The sequence below is a fragment of the Sorex fumeus genome, unplaced genomic scaffold (assembly GCF_029834395.1).
Source record: "Sorex fumeus unplaced genomic scaffold, SorFum_2.1 ptg000013l, whole genome shotgun sequence".
NCBI lineage: Eukaryota > Metazoa > Chordata > Mammalia > Eulipotyphla > Soricidae > Sorex > Sorex fumeus.
This window is the reverse complement of record NW_026606070.1, coordinates 18065122-18092997: the sequence shown is the minus strand read 5'-3', so window position 1 is coordinate 18092997 and position 27876 is coordinate 18065122. Positions and strand designations below refer to the sequence as shown.

The 27876-nt window shown below is 41.5% G+C and overlaps 2 protein-coding genes across 4 annotated transcripts in view; one reads left to right on the top strand and one right to left on the bottom strand.

The window, feature by feature from the left end:
* LOC130020585 (transmembrane protease serine 11E-like) overlaps positions 1 to 2500 on the bottom strand; it is an 83952-nt gene extending 81452 nt beyond the window's left edge. Inside the window, exon 1 of the mRNA XM_056111177.1 lies at positions 2439 to 2500. Coding sequence (XP_055967152.1) covers positions 2439 to 2500 — 62 coding nt within the window. The remainder of the gene's footprint in view (positions 1 to 2438) is intronic.
* An 8978-nt stretch (positions 2501 to 11478) lies between these two features.
* The window catches only part of YTHDC1 (YTH N6-methyladenosine RNA binding protein C1), a 33805-nt gene continuing 17407 nt past the window's right edge, over positions 11479 to 27876 (top strand). For all 3 annotated transcript variants that reach the window (XM_056111233.1, XM_056111232.1, XM_056111231.1), the window contains exons 1-4: positions 11479 to 11603; positions 23820 to 23921; positions 24176 to 24504; positions 24626 to 25058. In XM_056111233.1, coding sequence (XP_055967208.1) covers positions 11576 to 11603; positions 23820 to 23921; positions 24176 to 24504; positions 24626 to 25058 — 892 coding nt within the window. In that variant the 5' untranslated portion in view covers positions 11479 to 11575. The remainder of the gene's footprint in view (positions 11604 to 23819; positions 23922 to 24175; positions 24505 to 24625; positions 25059 to 27876) is intronic.

The window sequence follows — 27876 nt, the reverse complement described above, 5'->3', positions numbered from 1 at the left end:
GATGATCAATGGATGACAGTGATACAGTGATACAGTGAATTTTAGGATTATTTTATATTAATAGTTAAAAACATATGAAACACAGGGGTTTCCTCTACTACCGCTCACCATCACATTACCCCTGCCCCAACCACCTTCACCCACCAATGCATGTACATAGCTTAACGCACTATTAAACTTCCCCACCAGAGTACTATGTTTTGTATGCAAAAAAGTTCTCCAATTTGAGTGGTGAAAAACCAAAGATGATTGCTGGAGTGTATCTAAGAGTATATTTAATGTATTAAGAAATTCCCAAAACTACCTCCAAAAGTGGCTATCTCATCTTGAATGACATTAACCCGTATTAAAGCCCAGTCGAATCCTTAATTCTCTACCCATAACTGGATATGGGACTTCAGTTCTGTTAGCTGTTCCCCAACCCATTTTTTTTATATAGGCCATTTTTATAAGTATGAAGAGAATGTCTCATTGTGGTTTTGACTTTTACGTAACTATCAATGAGAGATTGGACATTTTTCCATGTACCTTGGAACAATGTCTTTGTCATTGAAGTCGTTTGCCCACTTTTTAAATTACTTTCTTGTTGTGAAGTTGTATTCTTTCTTTTTCTTTTTTTTTCTTTTTGGGTTACACCCAGCAGGGGTTATTCCTGGCTCATGCACACAGGAATTACTCCTGGCGGTGCTTGGGGGACCATATGGGATGCTGGGAATCGAACCTGAGTCGGCCACGTGGAAGGCAAACGCCCTACCTGCTGTGCTATCGCTCCAGCCCTGAAGTTGTATTCTTTATATATTTTGAGTCTGAACCCCTTGTCAGATGTATGTGGAACTATTTTCTCCCAATAATTAGGATGTGTCCTTTATTTCTGTGGTCATTTTCCTTTCTGTTTCAAAGCTTATTATTTTCTTGCAGTTCAATTTGTTTATTCTTAATTTTCATTTTCTTGCCAATGATGTTGCGCCTCAAATACATCTCTGATGTTGAAGCTTTAGAGTACCTCATCACTGTGTTTTTCCATGTGTTTTACGTTTTAAGGTCTAATATCCAAAATTTTAATCCATTTTGAATTAATTTTGTATATAGTGTTAAATAAAATCTAAATTTTTATTTTCTACTTTTGCATGTGTCTGTCCAGTTTCTCAATGCTGTTTGTCAGAGACTTTTTCTTTCTCTATTGTATGGATCTAGCTTCTCTGTCACAGATTAGATGCCACATACATGTAGAGTTATATCTGTGCTCTATTCTATCCCATGGGTTTGTGTACCTGTTGTTTGCTTGATTCAACACCACAGTGTTTTGATTATGAAAGCTCTGTAATTCATTGTAGTTTGAAGTCAGAGACCATAATGTCTCCCCTTAAAACTTTTTCTCTCAGTGCTGGAGCAATAGCACAGCGGGTAGGGTAGGGCATTTGTCTTGCATGCAGCCAACCCAGGATCGATTCCCAGCATCCCATATGGTCCCCTGAGCACTACCAGGGGTAATTCCTGAGTGCAGAGCCGGGAGTAACCCCGTGCATCACTGGGCGTGACCCAAAAAGAAAAAAAAATGACTTTTTTTTTTCTCAAAACTGCTTTATTTAGGGACTTTTGTGGTTCCACATGAAATTTAAAATTGTGTGTTCTACCTTAGAAAATGCAATTTTAGCTTGATAGAGATTGCACTTAATCTATACCTTGGTTCAGGTAAGATAGTAATTTTAATAATGAATTATCTGATAATACATGAATACAAAATAGCTATTCATGTCTTTGTGTTTTTAACATAGCATGAGTAACAACATTTTAACTACAAAATTCTATTTACAAGAAAGATTATTTTCCATAACCTTATAGTTCTAATTGGATAAATGTGGAATATGAAAAATGATGTTTCCTCAGTTTTCTTACCTGGTTTTACTTGTTCTGTGTTTCTCTAGAATTTTTTTTATTATTATTATTATTAGTGAAACACCATGAGGTACAGTTGTAGATTTACAAATTTCTGTGCTTGGATCTCAGTCATACCACGATCAAATACCCATCCCTCCACCAGTGCCCATTTTCCACCACCAGGATAATATCCCTCCCCGCCATCCCCCCATCCCCCCCATCCCCCCCCCCCCCCCCCCCCCGCCACTGTGGCAGGGCATTCCCTTTTGTTCTCTCTCTCCTTTTGGGTGTTGTGATCAGCAAAAGAGGCATTGAGTGGCGAACATGTTCAGTCCAGTCTACTTTCAACCTGCATCTCCCCTCCTGGGAGGATCCTTCAAACACCCTCCACTTGGTGTTCCCCTTTCTATCTGAATTGTCCTTTCCCCTAGAATACCCGGCTGGCCTCTAAGTTATGGAGTAATTCTCCTGGTGTTGATCTCAGCTATAGAATTTTTTTTAATCTCTAGAAAGAACTGGATATTGAGAGTAAAGGGCTAGAGTGCTTATTTAGCACTCACAGGACCCCAGGATCAATTTCCGGGCATGGCGTGGTTTCCTGAACATTGCTGGGGGTACACATAGTGGCCACTGGCATTTCTGAGGAGGTTTTAAGAAAAAAAAGATCAAATTTAAAAAGAGAAGAGTACATCTATGCATGACCCAACTTCAACTAATTAGTGGACTGATTTAATTTAGAAGCCCCATCATAGTCCCTTGCCCTGTACCAGTTTATTTTAAAGAAAATCCTACACACTGTATCATTTCATTTTTAGTTGGTGTATGGAACTATAAGAATTTGTTTAAAATTATAATTTATTATAACTAAAGAACATCAATAAAGTTCCTTAGAGACTATTTAATTATTCAAAGTCTGCTAATAAATATATATGCATGAAAATACATATTTATTCATGTATTCAAGTAAGTATTATGATTCAAATTAAGTACTATGGTCCATGGTATTGGTTTCTTAGGTTTGCGGTATCAACATATCAAAACCTGCTGACTTAAAACAACAGACATTTATTGTCTCAAAATTCTGGTATCTTTAAGTCTGAAACTGAGGTTTCAACAGGGCCAAATTCCTGGAACTTGAAGAGAATTGTTTTCAATTTTCTAGCTGGGATTTTACTGATAATATTTGGCAGTCCTTGTCTGCATCACTTCAGTCTGTATGTGCTGTCAGACAGACTGTATTTTTCTTCCTATATACCTCTGTCTTTGTGTCCTTTCTTTCATAAGGATACTAGTTGAATTGGATTAAGTGCTCACCCTACTCTACACTTATCATACTTAGTCACATATGGAACAAACCTATTTCCAAATGTGGTTATATTCAGAGGTAACAAAATCTTCAGATATATTATTTGGGGGACCACAATGCAATCCGTAAGGACCATGTACTGCAATTGTTTATGTTTGTTTGTTTGTTTTTGTTTTTATAATGTAGGAGTACTGCTCTTTATTCAACCATTGATTAAGCTGATTGAATTGGGCATGAACTCCTTAGCACTTTCTTTTTAAAAGTCAGAATCTTAATTTTATTTTATTATTTTATTATTATTCCCCCCCCTCTTTTTTTGAGTCACCATGAGATACAGTTACAGAACTTTCATGTTTGAGCTTCGGTCATACAATCATCAAACATCCATCCCTTCACCAGTGCACATTTTCTACCACCAAAATCCCCAGTGTTCCCACCGCCCCCCCCAACCCCATTCCAACCCTTCCCCTGCCTGTGTGGCAGACAATTTCCTCCATGCTCTCTCTCTCTCTCTCTCTCTCTCTCTCTATATATATATATATATATATATATATATATGTATATATATATATTTTGGTTACCTTTGATATTTTGATACCAGTCCCACCACCACTCAAACCTGCCAAAAAGGCAATGCTAGATGATGCGTTTTGCATTGCATATTATGGATAGAATATAATGTCCAGGGAATTCTGTGTCATTCTCTTCCTGGAGCTTTAGTTTGCAGTCTCTGAGTTTTGGGGGGAGATTACATGGGGAGGGGGAGGCTACAGTTTATGGGTGTGACTGCCAAGCTTCTGGAAAACTGGGAACCTGGGAGAGGGGCCCAGTCCTGATCCAACTGGGCTTGGAGATCTCAGTCATGGGTTCCTTGGGCATGGCGGCGGTTGGCTTCTGGGGGGTTTCGGCTGCCAGGGTTCTGCTTGGGGCTGGGAGAGACACTCACACCCCCCCCCCCCCCCGTGCCCTGGAGAACACAGCCTGACGTGGGGTCAGGACATTCTGTGGCGCTCTCTTCCCAGAGTTTTAGTTTATAGTCTCAGGGTATTGGTCGTTGATGAGATTACATGGTGCCAGGGTCAGTCTATGAGTGTGACTGCCAAGCTACTGGGAAACTGGGGACTTTGGGGGAGGAGGCCCTGCCCCAATCCAAGCAGGCATGGAGCTCTCAGTCACAGGTTCCCGCCTACCTCTGTGCTACAGGCCCTACCTGCGTCTTTTGATCTCTTTTGAGATTTTACTCAAATCTCTTCCATAGCCATGTCCACTTGCCGACATACCAAATTCCACAGGATGGAAATGTCGTTCCCAACGTTCTCCCTTCTGAAATCCGACATGCCATTTCGTCGGTAAAGAAACGAACAGCACCCGGCCCAGACAAGGTCAGACCTGAACACCTGAAGAACCTGCCGTCAGTACTCATCAATACACTGGCTCGGCTCTTCACACGCTACCTGTCTGAATGCAAGGTTCCGTCCCAATGGAAAACCAGCAGGATCGTACTACTGTTCAAGAAGGGAGACATCCATGACATTGGCAACTATCGCCCGATCTGCCTATTGCCTGTCATCTACAAGTTGTTCACTCGAGTCATCCTAAATAGGATTGGCAGAACACTAGATGAAGGACAACCATGTGAGCAAGCCGTGTTCTGCAAGAGATTCAGCACCATCGACCATATCCACACAATAACCAAACTCATTGAGGTTTCTCGGGAGTTCAAGATGCCGCTCTGTTTAACGTTCATTGATTTAAAGAAGGCCTTTGATTCTGTTGAGAAAGAAGCGGTCATTGAAGCCCTAGCCAATCAGGGCATTCAAGCCCAATACATCAGGATCCTCCGTGAGCTGTATTGCGGATTCACTACCAGGATCTCACCATTCTACAAAGAAGTGATCGTTGATGTCAAGATAGGGGTGCAGCAGGGTGATACCATTTCACCGAAACTCTTCAGTGCCACCCTCGAGAACATCATGCGACGACTGGAATGGGAAGGAATGGGAGTGAAGATAGATGGTCGGCAACTACACCACCTCCGCTTTGCTGATGACATTGTTTTAATAACACCAAACATCAGCCAAGCGGCACAAATGTTGGCCGACTTTGACTGTGCGTGTGGAAAGGTAGGACTACAGCTGAATCTTACGAAGACAGTGTTTATGAGAAACAGCCTCGTTCCTGATGCCCCATTCGCTCTCAACGGAACGACCATCTCCAAATGCAACAGCTATGTGTACCTAGGTTGAGAAGTCAACATGACAAATGACCTGGCACCCGAGCTGTGCAGGAGGAAGAAAGCAGCTTGGAACGCCTTCAAAAACGTTGAAGAAATAGCTAAGAGGATGAAGAACCTCCGGCTCTGGGCACATCTCTTTGATTCCACTGTTCTTCCTGCATTAACATATGCCTCAGAGACCTGGGCCCTACGCAAACAAGATGAGAACGCTATTCAGGTCTCCCAAAGAAGAATAGAAAGAGCTATGCTTGGAATATCACATTTCACTCAAATGAGAGAAAGAATCCGGAGTTCTGACATCCGTCGATGATCAAGAATCAGGGACGCTGTCTCATTTGCCAAGGTGTCAAAAATCAGATGTGCTGGTCACGTAATGAGATTTAAAGACGACCGCTGGACTAGAGCTGTTACCGACTGGATTCCACAGGATGTCAAAAGACCGCGTGGCCGCCCACCTACTAGATGGTCAGACTTCTTCCTCAAGATCATGAACGATCGTTTTGAGGCTCTTCATGTTCCCAGAGCGAACAGATGCCGTTGGGCTACACTAGCATGCGACAGGGACAAATGGAGACGTTACTGCCACCCGCTCGAGCAAATTGATGACTAACGGGAAGTTAAGTGATTAAGTGAAGTGATTAAGTAATAAGGCCAATAAATGAGCTTATATAGCTGAATCGGAGTTGGTTTGTGGGTGTGTCTCCAACATACCTAACTTTTGGCTGTTGAATTCTTGGTAAATTTCGCCCCAAGTTGTTGGGGTCTGAACAAATGCACAGTGGCAATTTTGGGGTATTTGGAAGTCTGAAGTCACCATCAGGCTGCTGATGCACTCGCCCACAGGTATAGGTTGACCTGCTGGTGGCACCATACCACCCCTCCACACCCACAATTGTTTTTTGCCTACACAAGTGTATTTTAAATTTAGATTACTTCACCTTTCTTTCTCTTTTCTCACAATTTATTTTTGAAGACACCTGTTTGTCCTATAGAGTTTTCTTTTGTCTGGATTTTGCTACTAATGGCACTTGTGTCCTGCTGTTTAACATCTTTACAGTGCTATTCTTGTGCTCTAGAGACTAATCTCTGAAACTAGTCATACCCATGTGGGGTTACATAACAGAATGTGGGGGTTGCAAAAACTGGCAAGAGTGAAAAATTTCTATACATGCAATGACCAAAACCAAGTAATAATGAGTTCAAAATCAACTGTGTAACGAAACCAAGATATTTCTGACATTGCTTATCTGAACTGGCTTAGGAAGAAGGATCATGAGATGGAAAGGGCACTAGAGCAGTTGTTTTCAACCTTTTTACCTGTGGACTGTGGCACTGGTCTGTGAATTGATGGCTAATTGGTAGTCTACTGTGGTAGACAAGTTGTTTTCAACTTTTTAATAATCGTAGACAGGCACAAAACTGCAGGTCAGTCCTGGAAAACCAACGCTTTGAGCGTGGTTTCTGAGTATGTGCATGATTGATATTTGGTGAGATAATTCTTTGTTATGAGAGGTGGGATGAAGGTAGGCTTCCCTGAGGTCAAGTTTAAAAAGTGTAGAGGAGAGTACGTATGTGCATAGCCCAGCTTCAACTAATGCTAGTTGCATTCCCTCTGTTGTGATAATCACAAATTTCTTCAAAAATTGACAAATCTTTTCGCAGCAGAATCATACTCCACTTTCCCTTTCCCCCACATTCAAACTGATGTTGACTCTTAAGGCCCAGTTTAAATACTTTTCAAGATTATTCATGGAGCGATAGCACAGTGGTAGGGCGTTTGCCTTGCACGCAGCCAACATGGCCGACCCGAGTTCGATTCCTCCGCTCCTCTCGGAGAGCCTGGCAAGCTACTGAGAGTATCTCGCCCGCACGGCAGAGTCTGGCAAGCTCCCTGTGACGTATTCGATATGCCAGACACAGTAACAACAAAGTCTCCAATGGAGACATTACTGGGCCTGCTCGAGCAAATCGATGATCAACGGGAGGGCCTTTACTTTACTTTACAAGATTATTTCATATAGCATTATGTACATCCATCAAGGGGCACATCTGATTAACTTTTTGCTATAATTGTCATTAAATAGCTATCTGATATTTAATGCTCGTAAAAATGATGATCCTAAGGTTCTACCATTACTTTATCCTACTCATGTATTATCTGGACTATGCTGATAAAGAAAAACTTCCCTTTATCATTTACTTGTTTGATAATTTCTGACAAAGCTCTAACTGAAAAGACAGCAGAGATTTTTATTTGCTTAGCAGTTTTGAAAGTAATGAACTTGTTCCCTAACATCATCCAAAGGGAACTGGTAATTTTTTAAACTACTCTGAGTATATTGAAAAATAGTTAATGTTTTAGGCTGGAGGGATTGTATAGAGGGCAGGGTGTTTGCCTTCCACGTGTCTGACCTGGGTTTGTTCCCTGGCAACCCATATTGTCCCTGGAGCACTACTAGGAGTGAGCCTAAGTGCAGATCCCTGAGCACTGGGAGATGTGGCACAAAAACATACACATAAAATTAATGCTTCAGTCTATGCCCTTTTATATTCACAGGTGCTCAAGTATCTCTATTTTACAGAGGAAGCCACTAACTACTCTTCTAAGTCATCTTACAGGGCTCAACCATTTTTTATTGCTTTCTGGTATTAAAAGATGTTCTAATACATTGTATATCTGTCTTCCCTACACACACGTTCTCTAAGACTCTGGATTGAGTTTACTTTATTTCTTGATCTGTGTCAGTTTTCCTAGGGAGAATCCAACTGCTATTCTCTCCTCCTGAGCTTATACATTTGATAGAGATATACCTTAATCAGTAATATTATCAGTAATATTGTCAGGGGTAAGACCATTGAGAGTAGTGTTGGATGCTCAGTCTCCATGAAAAGTTCATGCCCTGGTTACAGGCATCAGGTTTCAATAAAGCATGCAAACACTGCTCTGCTTTTCTGTTCAATGAAAGCCTTAGGTAAGTGGGCACCAGTTACAACCTAAGTGACACAACCTAACTGAATATTGAATATTGTGAAAAAAAGTTTTAAAAACTCTTGATTCTGTTCTCTTCCTCAGAAGAGTATTCATTACTTCAGACTTGTAGAGACTTGTTTTCTTTATCTCACAGATAAGCATCTGTGCAAGGCCTGCCAGATGTTTCCCAATCCCATCCCCCACGGAGCTCAAACTTGAAATTCTGCCCTTCAGCAAATTGCATACTGCCTTTTGGTTTGGGCTGGGTCCTGCTTAGACCCCTGATCCTGAAAATATGGCCTTTTCCTCTACTTGGGGTCCAGCTCATTAATATTTTCCTTAGCTCCATGACCACAAGGAGGCATTTTTCTCCCTCTCAGCCTTTGTAAGTGATAGCTACTGCCTGATAGATTCTGTTCCTCCTTTTACTTGTTACTTCTTTAGAGATACCTCTACCAGTTTTTCTATGTATCTCATGGTGATTCAATGAAAAAAATTAAAATAAAATAAAGGTGGAGACCAATGATATATCATTGACAGTTCAATCAATAATTGAAAGACAAAAAACAAAACACACAACAACTTCCTCCTGAGGTCAGCGTGATCGTACAGGACTGCCTTGCTTGTGGACCCTGGATAAAGGCAGGTAGACTCTGGTTCAAGGGGTTAAGGGATTTGCCTTTCATCATCAACCCTGGTTCAATCCCCAGGAGATCAAATGGTCCCCTGAGCACTGCCAGGAATAACTCCTGAGCACCACTGGATATGGACCTAAACAAAACAAGAAGTTACCTGTCATATTCCCCTTGCTTCTTCTATAGAATTCATCATGATATTGTAGTCTTATTTCTCGAAATAGAATATAAACGCAAACTCCTTGAAGAAAATTCAACCATTTTGTATATATTTACATATGCACGATATACTGTATATATGAGTGTGTGTATGTACACACACACTCACACATACACACCAGGATTTGGGACTGAATAGGAATATTAGTGTATAACTGTAATGAGATAATACCTAAACAATTGAGTTGGCAACCTTAAGTGAACCTTGACAAGGATGTCATTAAGGATCCTGAGTGAGGTGCTTTTGGGGGCAGGGCACATCTGTTTGTGTTCAGGACTTCCTCCTGACTCTGTGTTCCAGGATATGAAATCATATTATATTGGCATAGTACACATAAAATGACCTTAGGTATAATTATGCTGTAGTTTCCTGTTAATTTGTAGCACTGTAGCACTATCTTCCCCTTCCCCTTGTTCATCCATTTTCTCCAGCGGGCACCAGTACCGTCTCCATTGTGAGACTTATTGTTACTGTTTTTGGCATGCCAAATAAATCAGAGAGAGTTTGCTAGGCTTTGCGCTGCGGGCGGAACACTTTCAGTAAGCTTGCCAGGCTCTCTGAGAGGGGCAGAGGAATCGAATCTAGGTCACCAACAGTGCAAGGCAAACGCCCTACCCCCTACCCACTCTGCTGTCCTCTGGCCCCTGTTAAGATGTCTTTCCTGTATTATATTCAAATTTTCTTGATTTTTTTTGGGGGGGCACAGCCCCCTGTGCTCAGGTCTTACTCCTGGGGGCCTCCAGTGACCATATGGGATGCTGAGCATCACATCCGGGTCAGTCCTGGGCAAGGCTAAAGGAACTGTCATCTTTACCCTTGATTTAGAACTGACACATTGTAGTGTTTTACTGAACTGTTTTTTTCTCATCTCTTTCACCGTATGCTTTCCTTCAGATGACTCCAAAAGTTCTATTTGTGTGTTTCCACCGTATTAAAATCTTCACACCCTTCACTTTGGTCTCATTTTGTTACAGTGACCTTCAAGGACCAGAGCAGCTCTGGGAAACTTGTCTCTAAACACGTGTTTTGCTTTTAAATTTTCTTTCCCTTTTATTATGGGCACAGTGAAAAACAGAAACAAAACACTTTTGTCCTTTGAACAATGAACTTTAAGTAAGTTCCCTACAGCTATCTTTTTTAGCTTTTTGGGTCACACCTGGCGGTGCTCAATAGTAACTCCTTAGCTCTGCACTCAGGAATTTCTCCTGGCGATGAGGGGGGGGGGGGGGGGGCAGGGGAGGGGAGCCGTTTGGGAAGTCAAGGATCAAAGCCGGGAAGGCAGCGTGCAAGACAGACACCCTTCCCGCAGGACCATCGCTCAGGCCCCTGCGGCGAATGCTGCGTTCTTGCAGACTAGAGTACTTTTCGGTCACTTCAAAGCCTTCACTTTCTCAAGATCCCGTGGAGTCAACTGCGCACCCCTGGGCGCCGGCGAATGTTTAAATCCCGATGCAAATCGCAAAGCAATATTTCCGCATTATATAACTTCCTTTTTCCAATTAAACCCCAATCTCGCAAGCGGGCGAGGGACCTCGAGAGTTACCGCCTGGGGCTGCAACAAAGGATGCACTTGTGCAGCGGCGGCGGAAAACGCGTCCCGGCGGGGCGACCCGCTCCCACTCGCCCCGGGGGAGTTTCGGGTTTGGGACTAGAGCACGGCATCAGGCGCGGGCGCCGGGAAACCTCCCGGCCGTGCAGGCGCGAGGGGTCAGGCGCGCAACCCCCCACCGTCGGGCGCGCGGGGCGCGGGGGGCGGGGCGCGGGCCCGGCCCCATCCGTAACTCCGGCCGTCCTCCGGCCGGAAGCCCCCCTCGCCGCCCCCCTCCCCGCCGCGCGGGGCGACGTGCTGACGTCACGCCGCCGCCCCGCCCCCGCCGCACTGTGACGTCGCGGGGAGGAACGAGCGTAAACAGCGCGGTGCATTTCGGGAGCGGGATTGTTTCCCGCAGGAAACAGGCTCCATTTTAGCGCCGCCCGCAGCCGCCATCTGTTTCCCTTCCCTCCTCCTCCTCCTCCTCCTCCTTAGCCCCCCTCCCGTGCCCCAAACCCTCGCGGGAAGGGTGGACCCCTCGGGCCGCCGGAGGCTGGAGTGAAACGGGGGGAGGGGAGGGCGGGGAAGAGAAGGGCCGCGCCGGGAGCCGAGGGGGAGACGCCGGGAAGGGACCGAGGGCGGGGGGGGGGGTGCGGAGAAGACGCGGACGCGGGGAGTTGGGGGGGGGCGGGCCGCGCGGTGCCAGGCCCGAGTGCGGAGCGCGCAGCCCCGCGGACGGACGGACGCGCCCGCGCGAACCTCGGCGGAGCGGCGGCGGCGCGGGCGGAAACGGGAGCAATGGCGGCCGACAGCCGCGAGGAGAAAGGTGAGTGCGGAGGACGGGGCCGGCCGGGCGACGGCGGTGGCGGCGCGGGAGCGGGTTGCGGGGCGGCCGGGGGGGGGGGGTCGCCCATGCCGACGGCCGGAGCTCCCCGGGAAGCCCGCGCCGTCTCTTGGGGCCCCGGGGGGGGGCGCCTACTGGCTGATTCCCGTCGAGGGGGTGGCTGCGCTCCGGTTCCACCCCCACCCCCCCGGACCCCCACTCCCATCTCAACCCCGCTTCCCCGACTCCGTTTTTCCGCGTTGGTCGAGCTGGAAGCTGCAGGGAGGCGGCCGGTGCTGGGGTGCGGGTCCCGGGGGCTGTTGTTTCCCGGTGGAGGGGGGGGGAATCCTGCGGATGCGACGATGCGTCTTTTCCGCGCTCCGCGCCGGGGCTTGGCGGATCCCGCCCCCCCCGCAACGCGATCGCGGCCCCGACCCCCCTTCACTCCCCCCCCCACCCCCGGTGCAGGGCGAGTGGCGGTCGCAGAAGTGACAGGTGTCGTCGTCTTGGCAAAGGTCCGAGGACGGGCGAGCGCGCCCCTTTTGTTCCCCACCCCACCACCCCCTGGCTTCCAGGCGCTGGAAGAGCTCGGTCGTGTGACTTTGGGGCTGACGCACCGCAAAGTCCTCCAGCGGGAAAATAGCCCTGGAGGGTTCAAAGAAGGAAGGAATGGGCGGAATTTGTGGAGTTGGGGTTGATGATGACGGAGGACTAGAGAGAGAGAAGAGAGTCTGCAGCCAGAATCAAGTCCTCCAGTAAATGAAATACCAGGTTCTTAGACCCTAGAGTTAAAAAGGGGGCACCTGGATCAGTACCCGTCTGGCCTTCGATTAGATGCGCTAGTTTAGAGTGGATTGGATACTCCCCTTTAAGGGGTTTCCCACCCGAGATTCCCACGGTAGGTTTGTAAAAAGGCAGTAAAGTCTATATGTTACTGTTGCTTCCGGTTACCTCTTACGTGGATCAGTTTTGCCGTGTAGGTAGATAATTTGGAGGGAGAATTTGTTCAAGGGACTTCACAGTCTAGTTTTACTAGGCTTGTGATCTTCCCGTTAATTGATCTCCTTAGATAAATGAGAATATGTTTCAGTGATTAGCTCCAGGATAGGGACAAGCTTGGCAAGTGGAGTGGGTGGGAATATATTTAAGGTTCTGTTCCTATCTTAAAGACAGCCCAGGGCATAATTTGCAGGAGGTTTTGGTTTTCCTTAATGGAAACCTAAAATGTCCTCTTCCTCTCTTAAATTCAGAAGGAATGTTAATGGGGGGGGGGGGTTGTATGATGTTAGTGTATGGAACTGACTTTCCGTCACTAGAAAAGGTAGTTACTAGATGATTTCAGTCAGTGAAACTCTTAACTCATACTTAATGTGTTAGAATGAAATCTTTTGATCTGTCTAAGAAAGTGTGGTGAATGTGGTGGGTGAGACGAACTAAATAAATACAGCATGAGTGAAACTTGGTACTGTTGAACTTTGTTTAATTGAGGGTCAGTGGTAGGAGCACGCACCTCCTTTCCCAAAACAAACAGGAGATTCCAGAAGCATAATACTGTCTGCCTGTCAACCAGAAGTCTTACATAACATGTATGAACATTGCTTTCACAGTTGATCAACACCTATTTTTTTCTCAAAATTTGCGTTCTTAATTTTAAGAATGAAGCTAGAAGAAAATAAATATTAAGTGAAGGAAGCAGAGGGGAAATAGAAAATACATTACACAATACTGTAGTGCTACAAGTTTACATTGTTTACAAAATATTTTCATTTACTGTGATGTGTATGACATTGATAAGGAATTATTATAAATTGCACCATATGCTTTTAAGCACAGAATAGTTCAAAAACTTTTTGGTGATAGTCTTTGGTTATGGGCTTTCTGCCTGTGCATAGACTTAGTTCTCTCATGCTATTTTAATAACAATACCTATAAATTGAAGCCTGTATGACCACACATTGCAAGCTCCCTGCATTTCCTGTCCAGATTATTTGCCCAAAAGATGGATTCAAAATGGTGAGACCAGCCAATGTTAAGTGCTGTTGTTATTATTAACACCTTGTTTCCTTTTGGGGGAAGGCCACCATACTCAGCAAGATGGGGCTTAATCCTGACTCTGCTCTGGGATTCTTACCAGAAGTGCTTGGATTCAGAGGGGGCACCTAGGGGTGGCACCAGCATTAGCTGCCTGCACGGCAAGTGCCCCACCCATGTTGCACTCTCTGGACCTGGTTTTCAGCTCTTAATTTGTTCTCTCCAAAGAATAGTACAAAAGCTAATATAAACAAAAATGTGAATAATGAATTCCCACCACATTACCGAATTGGAAACTTTGTGAGTCCCAGGAGTACTTCTGCATGTTCCACAAGGTTCTTGACGATTCCTGATGGTAGTATTATCTCAATCACATACCTTGAACAAAAGATTGGCATTTGTAGTCTAAGTCATGTGGCTAAAGACTTCATTAATAACGGATTTGTTAAGTGACAAGTGTAATTGCTACCCAATAGCTGAGTTTCTTTATATTGATACACATTGATGCAGGTAAGTGCATGTATGGGTTGGAGCGATAGCACAGCGGTAGGGCTTTTGCCTTGAGTATGGCCAACCCGACCAACCCGGATTCAATTCCTCCGCCCCTGTCGGAGAGCCCGGCAAGCTACCGAGAGTATTTCGCCCGCACGAAAAAGCCTGGCAAGCTCCCCCATGTTGTATTCGATATGCCAAACACAGTAACAACAAGTCTCACAATGGAGATGTTACTGGGCCCGCTCAAGCAAACTGATGAACAACGGGAGGACAGTGACAGGTAAATATATATCACTTGTATCACTTGTTATCCTGTGGATCTTTGATTTGCTTGAGCGGGCGCCCCATTTGTCCCTGTTGTGTAGCCCAGTGGCATCTGCTCGCTTCAGGAACACGAAATGCCCCAAGCCGTTTGTTCAGGGTTTTGATGAAGAACTCTGACCATCTTGTAGGTGGTTTATACACACACACACACACACACACACACACACACACAGTCATCCTTGAGCAACAGGGGTTTGAACTATTAAACTTTATGTAGATTTTTTTCCTGATAAATAGAAGAGATTGGAGATTGGTGACAATTTAAAAAAACTTGCAGATGAATGGCATAGCCTAGAAATATTTAAAGGTTATGACAAATGCTAATGTAGATAGTATTTTATTATTTATCCTCTAAAATACACATAAATCTATTACAGTAAGTTAAAAATTCATTACAACACAGACCTTAACAGTGTGGCCTTTGTAGTTCGGAAAAATGTAAGGAAAAGGATGTGGTTTTTAAGTAGTAACTAGTGTGAAATTAACTGTGGTACTGTAATAATTTCTTCACAACTTCTTGTTGCTGTTCAGGTGAGAGCAAGATTATTTGCTTAAAACGTCTTGATACGAACTGTAGACAGTACTTCAGTGTAAATACTGACCATCTTTAAAATACAGATCAGTAGCAGTATTGTACGTATATTTTCCTAACATGTTTTTTTTCTAGCTTACTTTATTGGAATGTGTGACAAACCTTAGAAACCACATTGTGGCTGTGATTGGTAGTCAGTGATGCTGGTCAGTAAGAGCAGGCTATTAAGTGGTGGGGAAGTTCAAAGGTATGTCTGGATTTTCAGTTGTTTTGCCAGGGAGAGGATGTTCTGATTTTATGGAGGCGTTATCAGTGGTTCTGCTTAAAACAATTTTTTTTTGACTTTATGGTGGTGTGAAAGGGGATATGGAATAGAAACATATTGTACTTTAAATTTTGTGTATTTCCTGGTTTTGTCCTCTGAGGTTAGTCTTGGGAATCCTGGACAGTAACCAGCAGTGGCAGCTCCCCAACAGAAGCACTTCCTCAGATGAAAGAAATGGTACTTTACAGTGCGTGAGAATTGAAGTGTTCTGAGGATGTGTAATGCATGTAGGGTGATTGATGCTCAATAGATAAAGTGTGTTAAGAGTGTATTTGAAGTCAGATATTGACAGCCTCTGAGGATGTAACCCTTTTGTAATTGGATGATCTAAACACATTGTAACCCTTAGAGTAGTAATGTAGCCTTCAGTGTAGTAAGTCTTTAGAATATTATTGAGTGTCTTGGGTCACTGTAAAGCTCAGTTTGCATTTGACATTTCAGTGTTAAATTATTTTACCTATAATTGAAGGATACAAAATAAAAATGTTCTCCATAAATTCAGTGGTGTGTTTGTGGATATATATATGTATTTCAGTTAGAAGACTCATTTGTGTGACAAATGTAATGAATTTAAAATTTAACAACGGCTCCAAGAGATCTTATTTTGTTGCTAAGTTGCACTAAAATTATAGTAGGTGAATTAAAATAAAATTTTACTGTACTTTATTGGAATGCAAATGTGCGGTAGTTTTAACTGGTTACGTTTCTTTAAATACTTTTTAGCCTTATGCTGGATTCTGAAATAGTACTTTTTATCTACAAAGTTTGTGGGATCAAATATGAATAGACCATTCCTATCTGGAGTTATTTGTGGCTTCCCTGAGTCAGAAGATCAAGGCTTTGGATTTGTAGTTGATTGATATTTGTGAAATTTTATTCTAGTCACTTTAATTATCGGGCTTAATTTTAGAAGTACTGCTGTGTACTTAACCTAAAGTTTTAAACTACTTTGGTAGCCCAGTTAGTTTCTCATGAACAGCAAACTAGAATGGTTACTTTTAACATTTGTCAGTATTGAAATACACTAAAAACTGTAGTGTCTTTTTAATTTACTTCTTTACTTAGGATCTTTAGCTCAAAACTTAGTTGGCTAATGTTTTGTCATAATAATGAAGATTGTGCTAGTTTGCGCCAGTGATAGTTAACTCCCATATAACCTTATATGAGTGAAAAACAAAACAAAAAGACCAACCTTACATGCTGTCGTAGATGATTGCATTTCCTTGGAGCAATCAGATATATACTGCTTTGCTTTTGAGTCAGTGTTTGAAGCCAGACTAATGGCTACAAATACTAATTTGGAAATTTCTTGAAAACGTAGGAGATCTGAAATGGTGCTTGCCGCAAAAGCAGTTAATAACTATTGGTTTTGTGTTAGACTGTTTCCTAAAATTGAAGTTTGGTATCCTTTCATCTTTATGTACTTAACTGGGTCTTTAATCCATTTGTTGTTTAGTATAAATATTACTGAGGAGTTGCAAACCTAAATGTATGCTTGGGTTAGGCAGATTAAAAAGTTCCTTTTTTAATAATAGCAGTAGGTGTTGGCAAGCAATATTGCTTTTTTAAAGGGTAAGCATGGACTATATTTATACAGTGTGTAAAATACACTGATTTACCAGGCATAAACCCAGGGTTGTCTCATATTAAACCTTGATGTATGCTACCTTCTCCGTGTCTTTAACAGAAGACTGTCAGGACTTTTCCAGCTGGTTGTTTACAGGTGAGAATTGGGCTCTTAATAATCAAAAAGTTCTTTTCAGAAAAAAGGTAGGGTCTAAATTCATACCAAATCCGTAGAGTTTTTAAAAACTCACTGTATAAGAGCTTGATTCATTATGTAGGCTGTTAAATTCATAATTTTTGAATGAATTTATGAATTTCTTTTTAGACATTAAGTAGGAATATAGGAAATATAGGCATATAGGAAAGTATTCCGATGTTTTATTAAGCCTTCTGAATTTCATTTGAGCTCGTTTTATGCACTTACAAATTGTGCAAAGATTTAGTAGTGGCATTTTAATTTTAAAACAATTTTTGAGGCTTTAAAATGATTGTTTTAATGCCTGTGGGTGGGGCAGGGGAGGGGGGAGGAAGAGACTAACAATGTGAAGTGCTATAGTCTGTAAAAATCCTAAATGAGCGTTAATTTTGTTGTCATGAATTGTATGTATATATTTATAGTATTTGGCTTATCTTGCATTTGTTAACATGTTAATTTTACCGTTGGTATTAAGGTTGGGGTGCTGCAGTCAAGTGATTGGTTATGTACATATCTTTAGAATTAAAATACTTAGTTCCAGCATATAGTGATTTTAAAACCTTTTTTTTTAAAGTTTGGTTTATACCTGATAGTGTTCAGGGTTTACTCCTGACTCTTCAGGATCTGGCAGGGTTTGGGGGACCATGCGGGGAGCAAACCTGGTTTGGTCTTGTGCAAGGCAAACACCCTCCTTCATTTTAAAACATTCTAAAAGGTTAAAGAAAGTTATCCTAAGATATTTTCTCAGTTGGTTGCACATTGAAATTACTTGGATGGATAAAAATAGAGTGAATGGTCATGGTTTTGGTCTGGCCTTCAGCCATGTGATTAGAGATGAGAGAGGCATCAGGAATTTCAAAAGCTCACTGTGCAGATGATGAAAGGACAGTTTGAGAATTTTCCCGAGAAAATTAGTGGATTATCATTTTGTTTCTTAAAAAGTTTTTTTTCTTTTCCAAAAAGAAATTGCAAGTGGTCTTTAACACACTAGGTAGTAGCTAATAATCTTAAAATACTCCCCTGAAAGACAAATACTAATTTTACCATTTTGTGCAAATTAAGTATGTAAAGCTGATGAAAAGTAAGACAAAAAGTTTTGAACTGGTGAACACTGATAAAAATCTAAGAGTAGCTGAGGAAAAGTTTTGGGTGGTAATTAGGTGAAGGGGTTAAAGAGAAGGCCAGACTGATGGTGTTTTTTCTTTGGAAACTTTTTCTATTGATGGAGGAAAACATTCTGGAGGGGTAAAAAAGGTTAATTTTCATGGTAATCTGAGTGACATTGATTTTAGGAAGGAAATTCAGACTTGAAAGTCATTTGCAGGAGAGTAAGAAGTAAAATTTTGTTGTGGAGTGGCAAAGATCAATGCCAAAAAATTTGCCTGTATAACTAATTTACTTGAATTAAATAGAAATGGGTAATTAGTGCAACAGTCTTAAGCCAGGGGTGGGGACCTTTTCCTACCAAGTATCATTTTGCTGTGATACCAGTTGTGGGCCATCCAGGGTTGGCAGACCAACTGCCATAGCACATGAGAAGACAGCCAGTGGGAGTGGGTCAGTTACATCTTAGAGCCATAGTGAAAATCCTTAAGTTTAAACAAAATCAGTGGTAGTCTTGACAGTTTACCAAGTATGAGACACTGGTTCTGAATTAGGTGGGATCTGTCTGCTCTGGGTTTTTTTTGTTTGGGTCCACCTGGCAATGCTCAGGGGTTACTCCTGGCTCTGCACTCAGAAATAACCTCTGGCAGTGCTCACGGGACCATATGGGATGCCGGGGATCGAACCCAAGTCTGATGCGTGCAAAGCAGACACCCTACCCACTGTACAATCGTTCCAGCCCTGTCTGCTCTGTTTGAACCTGGGTAGACTGGAGAATGTCTGTAGAAAACACGCTGGTAATTGGGTTTTTGCTTTGCATTTTCTTGGAATGTACATATCCAGCGTCTCACACTACCACAGTCTTACATAGCTTGAAGATAACTGGGTGAAAAGTGACCCCAGGGAGAAAGGGCACTAGGAGCCCCAGCTGTTTTACCCTCACAGCCTTTGCAGTCATATCTACAGCAACATCTCAAATTTAGCCTCAGAACTGTGAGAAAAAGCATCAGTCACTGCATTTTGAGCCAAAAGTTCGGGGGTGACATGTAGGTGACAGTAAATGATCAGAACCTGTGTATATTTGTTTTATTTTTAAAAGGAATTTGTTCTGTGTTCTGGATCAGATTTTTTATACTTTACCTATGTGTGTGTATATATTACAGTTGTACCTGGTCTTTAAACGACTTGTGACAGACATTGTTAGAATCTCATGGTAATAGGGTGAAACTGGCTGAAAAACTTACTAAGAGATTTGAATTGTAGCCCTACTTACCACTCCCTCTTTTGAACATTGATCTTTTTAAGTGCTTTTTCAGAGATTAAAAAAAAAAGGGGGAGCCCAAAGGGACTGGAGCTTTCCCAAGAGTACTTTGGTCTGAAAAGATGACTTAGATTTCTTACCCCCAAATACAAATTTCTTAGTTACTGTATATCTTATTTCTGTAAAAGTGGTATCTTGATGGAGTAAAGTAATTTAAAATGTAGTTAATCAGAGGTTAACATACTTGGTTAAGGATAAGATAGGAGTAAATAGTATTTTAGTTTTGTGAGTCACGTTCTTTATTATTTTTAAAGCATTTAGGAATCTTAGCATTTTATGCCCTGTAGTTCTAGATTCTTACTTTTGTATTAGAGCCATAAATTAGCTTATTAATGTCATGAGTTGCAGTATTGGTATAAAGTTGATTATTAAGCAAAGTTACTCTAGTTAACCCTAAAGTAAATTGAACGAGTCATAATGCTCGTAATACAAAACTTTCTTTCACAATTTGCAGCTAATCTAGAATACAGGTCTTTTGATGCTGTTTTGCATTTGTGCTGTTTCCTAATACCTTTGTAAAGTTTTGTTATTTTGTTTTCCCATCTAATTCAGCCTTTGATTTAGACAGTTTAGATGCTAGAGTTAATAGTCTTGTTTACAGGCAAGTGAGTTTGGTAAGCTCAGGCATTTGAATTTCTATTTACTTGTGCAACATGATTGTTCAGTTTCATGTGCATATATTTACAACGGTAATTTTTTAAAGTATTGTTTATGTTTTAAAATTGATATCTGCTCTTTTTTGGATGGGTGGGGATGTTAGGCCACATCCGGCAGTGCTCAAGGTTTACTCCTGGGTCTGCATTTAAGGAATTTTCCTGACAGGGCTCTGGCGACCCATAGGATGCTGGGAATTGAATCTAGTCAATTGTGAGCAAGGCAAGCACCCTACCCACACTGTACTGTCACTCCAGACTGGTAGTTGCTTTCTAAAACTAGTATCTGAATTTGATCTAATGTTATTTAAGCTTTAAAAATGATTCTCTTTTGTGGGTTGGGGTGGGTATCTTCTAAGTGGTTCTCTAGAGACCCAGAAAGCTGTTCCTGGTGATTTTCTTTCCAGTCAGTTGGGTCTGTGGTGGTTTATTGTGAGATCCTAAGGTGCTGCAAAGGCTGGCAATGCCAGGGATTACCCGAGCCATTCTAGTGCTTTCTGGGCACCTCCGCATCCAGCAATGACTCCTGGTTCCCTAGGTAATACTCTGGGGCTATTATAGAGTGCCAAGGATTGAACTGGGGTGTCTACATGTGAGGTGTGCTTCTTAAACTCTGTATGAACTCTTCAGCTTCAATAATAACCATTTTAAAATATGAAGACCATAATAAGGCTAATCTCTGAAATTGAAGTTGTTTTAAATTAACCCGCACAGTACCTTCATTCTATATTAGATTTGATGCATATATATGTATATATATGTTTATTTATTGAATCACCATAAGAAAAGTGACAAAGCTTTCAGGTGTAAGTCTCGGTCATACAATGATCAAACACCCATTCCTTCATCAGTGCACATTTTTCACTACCAAGAACCCCAGTAAACCCCCCTTCCTACCCCTCTCGATGCCTGTGAGGCAGGTGATTTCTACTTTAACTCTCTACTTCGATTACATTCATGATTTCGACAAAAGATGCACCATTATTTGGAATTTCTTCCCAACAATCAGAACTGCTGAAAAGGCATTGTGAAATAATTTGTTTTCTGTTGCTGGTTGTGCAGACCATATGATCCCGGTGGCCGCAATAGCAGCCGAGCCATTTTGGATTTCTGATATTTTACTAATTAAGTCTGGAGGGATTTCTGCCAAGAGCCAGATAATTACAAGATTGGTTTCTGTGCGTCTGGTGCCATGGCCATGCTGGAGAGCCGCTCGTGGGGGGCAACTTGTGGCCTCGGTAGGGCGTGAAGGACTTGCCAGTTCCGCCCCCCAATCCCATGAGGCAGTATCCCGTCACCGCTGGCTCATAACTGACTATCCTGTAAGCTCTGAGGTGGTGGCTGGAGGCACCATGCGGGTGGGGGGGCGGGAGGCGGAAGAGACAGACACCCTTTCCCTACTGGGGTGATGCATATAATTTTATATGCATGTACAGCCTGTTTTGTTTGCAATTAAGAACTTGTAATTTTATAGAGATGTGTAGCACTACTTTAATTGCCTTATTTTGTTGTGTCTTAATTTTATTTTCCCTTTTAGGATGTACAGATGTATTTGATTGTGCAGACATCTGTTAGATCTCCTTTTTAACTGACTACAGATTTTTGATCCGGGGAGCATTAAAACTCTGCAAGACATTAATTTCATTTTTTCCTAATGAAAATCCTTGTAGATAGCACAGCGGTAGGGCGTTTGCCTTACAAGCGGCCAACTTGGCCAACCCGAGTTCGATTCCTCCGCCCCTCTTGGAGAGCCCGGCAAGCTACCCAGAGTGTCTCGCCCGCACGGCAGAGCCTGGCAAGCTACCCGTGGCGTACTCGATATGCCAAACACAGTAACAACAAGTCTCATGATGGAGACGTTACTGGGCGCACTCGAGCAAATCGATGAACAACAGGAACAGGAGGACTATGACCATGACCACAGGTTTTAACTGGGGACGTAAATTTAATTGTTTTACCTTGACAGTTTTTGTATGACTTTGACCAGCTCTTCTTTACCATACTTCAAGTTTGGGAAAGTTTTTTCATTTTGACTTTGCTGATTTCTTATGCTTTGCTGACTGCCTGTGCTTTCGGTTATTGAACCCATTGAACATCTCATCGCAGTATCATTAATGACACTGAAGATGACTGGTGCAGTTTATGTCTTTGATGATACTGGTTTTGCTTTGTTGAACTTGGTGGGATTCTTTCTACAGTGTTTTCTCCGTCAGCCTTCTAGTGTTCTTGTGCTGGGAGTGAGTCTTTATAGTCACCCACCCTGGAGGGTTTTGCAGGATTAGACTGGAGAGTGCTCTTTGTCTTCTCTGGCCATCCTGGGCAGCAAGCACAAGGTTAGACAGGAGCTGTGATGAGGGCCCTTAATATGGCGCATGACAGTGTGGAGGCTGTTGGGATCCACCTGCTAGGCCCACTAATAACCCAGAGGCAAGCCTCAACCCGTACAGTGGAACTGGGGCCTGGACAGAGGATTTTGATTGTGGAATACTTGAGTGTTCAAAGACTTCACTTGCTCCAGTGTATTCTAAAACAAATCAATTAAAAGTAGTGTTTGCATCTATTTTCTAAGATTTATTTTGTTCTTTAGGACAGGTAGGATGAAAATGGGGTTATAAAATCCATTCTGAATTTTGAGATTTTATGATCATTGAGTATATTTTCTAAACAAGTTAGACCTTTAGTGTCTGTTCAAATTTTTGATTGTGGTAATACATCAGTAGGCTTTTTTTTTTTTTAAACATTGTTTAAGACAAGACATTTTGAGAATAAAGAATTCACTTTTGCTTTTCAATCACATTTCACAAATACTAACATTTAGCGTTCTAACTCATTCTAATTCTTGCATATATGTGCTTAAGCATTTCCTTTGCTATAAATATATTTTTAAAAAATAAGCACGGACTGTTCTGTAGTCCTATCAAAACCAGGAAATTAACATTGATGCTCACTATATTCAGCAATCTTATTCATACTTCACATTGTCTCAGTTAATGTGCTCTATTTGATTATACTCTTTATATTATGTGATCTTATTCATACTTTACCATGTGTCAGGTAATTTCCTTTATTTGTTGACCATGTTTTTTTTCCATACGTGGTTAGTTCTTTATTGTTTGTATTATACTACACTGACATTTTATTGGATGGCTCTTAATTTGGGTTAGTTTGCTATGTGTAGGTTCTCATTTTGTATAGAAATGTCTTGCAATTATTTTGCATGCATTATACCAAGAGGTTCATGATTCTGATTTAACCCACGGCTGATTTGATGTGATTTGTTATGGGGGAGTTTGTGTGGTTTTTCACTGTTGAATGATCTCTGATTATAGTTATCTTGGAACAACAATTCTTGGTAAATGCCTACTTATAAATTGTACTTAGTGTTTTATTGTGCACATTTAAAAGCAGTCACACATATTAGAAATCAAAGGATGATCTGTAAGCATAGGAAAACTGACCTTATTTTTGTACCTTAGTACATTATAGGGCGCATACCACCTCCTAACTATAACTTTTATTATATATTTTATCTTGTATTGTTTTTTGGTCTCAAAGTCAAAGTTTAGGGGTCATGTTCTTACAGTTCAGTAAGAACTAAACATAATAAATACTCAGAAATAAATGCACAAGGATAATGTTTTTCCCTGTTTTTTAAAATTGTCTTGATTTCAGATGGTGAACTTAATGTTCTAGATGATATTTTGACTGAAGTTCCAGAACAGGATGATGAACTGTATAATCCAGAGAGTGAACAAGATAAGAATGAGAAAAAGGGTATGTAAGGTTTCTGTTATTTTTGCTAAAAATAAATGTAAGCTTCATTTCTTAAGAAAATTGTTTTAGCTTTTGTTTCTTAAAGTACTTAAAAGCAAAAGCCCAATTAACAAGATATAGTTCCCACTAAAAGTAAACTTTTGTCAAATGTTTAACCACTGCATATATGTAGTCAATATAGGAAAGTTTTTCATTTTAGATGAAATAAATGGAATACCATGAAAACTTTCACTTTTTAAAATTGTGTTTTTAAGGATCAAAAAGAAAAAGTGATCGAATGGAATCTGCTGACACCAAACGACAGAAACCTTCTGCTCATTCAAGACAAATGATTTCCAAGCCCATGAGCTCATCAGTTAGCAATAACAAAAGAATGGTTAGTACAAAAGGAAAGTCAGCCACAGAGTATAAAAATGAGGAATATCAACGATCTGAAAGAAACAAACGTTTGGAAGCTGACCGGAAGATTCGTTTGTCAGGCAGTACCTCCAGAGAACCTTACAAGAGTCAGCCTGAAAAAACTTGTCTCCGGAAAAGGGATCCGGAAAGGAGGGCCAAATCCCCCACACCAGATGGTTCTGAGGTAGTAGATATTATTGCAGATAAAAAGCAGAAAGCAATTCTTTTTGAGGCTTTAGAACTATTTATTCACTCTGACTTTGTCTGTTATATGACTGCTGATTGCCTTTTTCTTTAAACATCAGAGAATTGGGCTGGAAGTGGATAGACGTGCAAGCAGATCCAGCCAGTCTTCTAAGGAAGAAGTGAACTCTGAAGAATATGGGTCTGACCATGAGACTGGCAGCAGTGGTTCTTCCGATGAGCAAGGAAACAACACAGAAAATGAAGAGGAAGGAGTGGAAGATGTGGAGGAGGAGGAAGAGGTAGAAGAAGATGCGGAGGAAGATGAAGAGGTGGATGAAGACGGCGAGGAGGAGGAGGAGGAAGAGGAGGAGGAGGAGGAGGAAGAGGAAGAAGAGGAGGAGGAGGAGGAAGAAGAATATGAACAGGATGAGAGAGACCAGAAGGAAGAGGGAAATGATTATGATACTCGCAGTGAAGCCAGTGATTCTGATTCTGAATCTGTTTCCTTCACGGATGGGTCTGTCAGATCTGGTTCAGGCACGGATGGCTCAGGTACCACTTTAGATATGTAAAAATTTGCTTTTTTTCCCCCCCTCGCTCCCCAAATTAACCCAATTATTTTTACTCTTAAATATACTTAAATGAAATAATAAAACTTCATACAGGATATTTTACCCTCACAAGAGTTTTGGTAATTGCATGCTTTTAAATATTACACATTTAAGTAAGATTTACAGTCATAGTAAAGACTTCCCAAACTACACATGGATTGGACTATAAACTAGGAAGGAGTTTCAGTATTGGGGATCCAACTTTAGTCTTGCCGCATGAAAGACAGGTGTCCTGCCTCTGAATTCCCTGGCCCCGGAGGTGGTCAAATTGAAAAGAGAAACCAGAGGAACCCCCCCACAGCAGTGTATCATGTTTCTTTGTCACGAATTTTCTAGGTTTTAGTGTATTTTATCACATTTTTCTGTATTTTCAGTAGTTTCTTAGAGTAAACCTTAAAAAAGTGACATTCTTCAGTGCTTGAATAAGTTTTTTATTAGATGAATATAATTGTTCTTTTGAGAGTAATAGTTGAAAGGGGAATCATAAACTTAAGGACAATGAGAAGCACATTTTAGAAAAAGATTAAAAATTCTTAGGGATTCTCATGGTTATGCTAGATTTAATGTCAGTGCAGGATTTTATTCTCTTATTTTGGTCCCAGGTTGGAACCTACCCTCTAGATAATCTCTCTGGCCCCCTAATCTTTATTTTTCTTCATGCCATTGGGCCTGGATGCTACTTCAAGCTTGTGAGCCTGATGGTTCATTAAAGGAGCAGTATGCTAAGTAACCATGCCTTGTGGTGTTCTTGTATGTGGTGCCAGAGATGGAAATCAGAGCATAATATATGCAAAGCAAGTGCTCTAGTTCTTTGAACTATTGCCATATAAAGTATCATTTTTAAATAGTGGCAAGAGATGTATTATTCTTAGAGTTCTAGTTTATACTATATAGACTCCTAAAGAGCAAGGGATGAAATATTCTAGGCTTTTTGAAAGAAATAAAAAAAATTTGAATAAGCTTATGTGTTAGTACTGATACAGTGGATCCAGTTCCTGCTAGTGTTATAGGCATTACATAGGCAGGAATACTTGGTGAACAGAAAAGACATGTTTGGGAAAGAGGTTGTGAATTTGACAAAGCTTATATTTGGTGAGGTTCTCAATCTTTCCTTTTTGTGTTTCCTTTTTTGGCTCACACCAGCGATGCTCAGGGGTTACTCCTGGCTCTTTACTTAAGAATTACACCTAAGTTGCATGGCGGATCATATGGTATCCCTGGGTCGGTGGTTGCGTGCAAGGCAAACGCTCTCCACACATTACTATTGTTCCGGCCCCCACAGTCATTTTGTTGAAAGATTTTATTCTTATTTGAAACCATCTTTGCCCTCAGGAAGGATTTTATAACCTTTAGGCATGTGTCATTTCACTCTAGCAAGGCAGAACTTTTTTTTTTTTAATCATTTTTTCCTGGGGCCGGATTCTAACATAACTTTCTAACCTATATTTAATGTTTCTGACAAATCAAGAATTCCTCGTCAAACTTTTTTTTTTCCCCCCTTGCTTTGTATATAGCTGATCTGAGTTCTGTCCCCTGAGCACTGCCAGGAGTGATTCTTGAGTGCAGAGCCAGGAGTAACCCCTGAACATTGCTGCGTGTGACCCCAAAACCAAGACCAGAAAAAAAATTTTTTTTCTTAACCCTGTCCAAGTTGTACAGACACCTCTTTGTGGATATTCCTTTTCTCTAAATAAAAATAAGGGCATATATTGTAACAACTTGTTATGCAGGTTAATGAAGTTTACTTAAAGCTTTTAAATTTAACTCCAAGAATCATTTTATGATACATTACATAAAGTACCAATTTTCAGCTTTCTGGTATACTTATAAAAACATGGGTATTCATTTTATTTTTGTATTTCTTTTAACTCTTAGCTGTAGAGAAGCTTTTAATGGTAAAATTATCATGGGCCTTAGAGAGAGAGAGAGTCAGTCAAGTGAGTGGGGCATTTGCCTTGCAGGTGGCCAACCCAGTTTGAATCTGGCCCCAAGTACGGCTACCCCGTGCCTGTTGGGTGATCTCTTGAGTTCAGAGCCAGGAATCAGCTCTCAACCACATCCAGGTGTACCCAAAAACTGGAAGAAGAAAGATCCTACAAATAGATAGGAAAGCCTAATTTCATTTTTGGTATGTTTCATAGATGCAGCCACCTAAACTTAAACTTGAAATGTTTTTCATGTGATAAACTTGAAATGGGCTGGAGCGATTGCACAGCAGGTAGGGCGTTTTGCCTTGCACGAGGCCGACCCGGGTTCGATTCCTCTGCCGTCTTGGAGAGCCTGGCAAGCTACTGAAAATATCCCGACTGCACGGCAAAGCCTGGCAAGCTACCCGTGATGTATTCGATATGCCCAAAACAGTAACATGTCTCACAATGGAGACGTTACTGGTGCCCACTCCAGCAAATCCATGAACAATGGGATGACAGTGACAGTGAAACTTGAAATGGTTCTCATCTGTCAAGTAATGTGACACTCTGTTTCTAGTGTAGATTACCATTATAGTAGACTTTTTTTCTAGAAAAAACGTAGGCTGTCTTTCAGATTTTGGGAATTAAGTTGAATTTGAAAACGAAAGCAGTAATTCAGGAGTAAAAAGTCTTGAAGAAAAGACTTGGACCTTTAAAATCAAGTAATGCCAACGAAAAGGGGGAGCACTCATTAAATTTAGCATATTTTCAGTTGAAAAACTTTGGGATTAGGGTTTCATCAAATGTTAAAAATCAGAATGGGAATTGATGAAAATGACAATAAAGTTC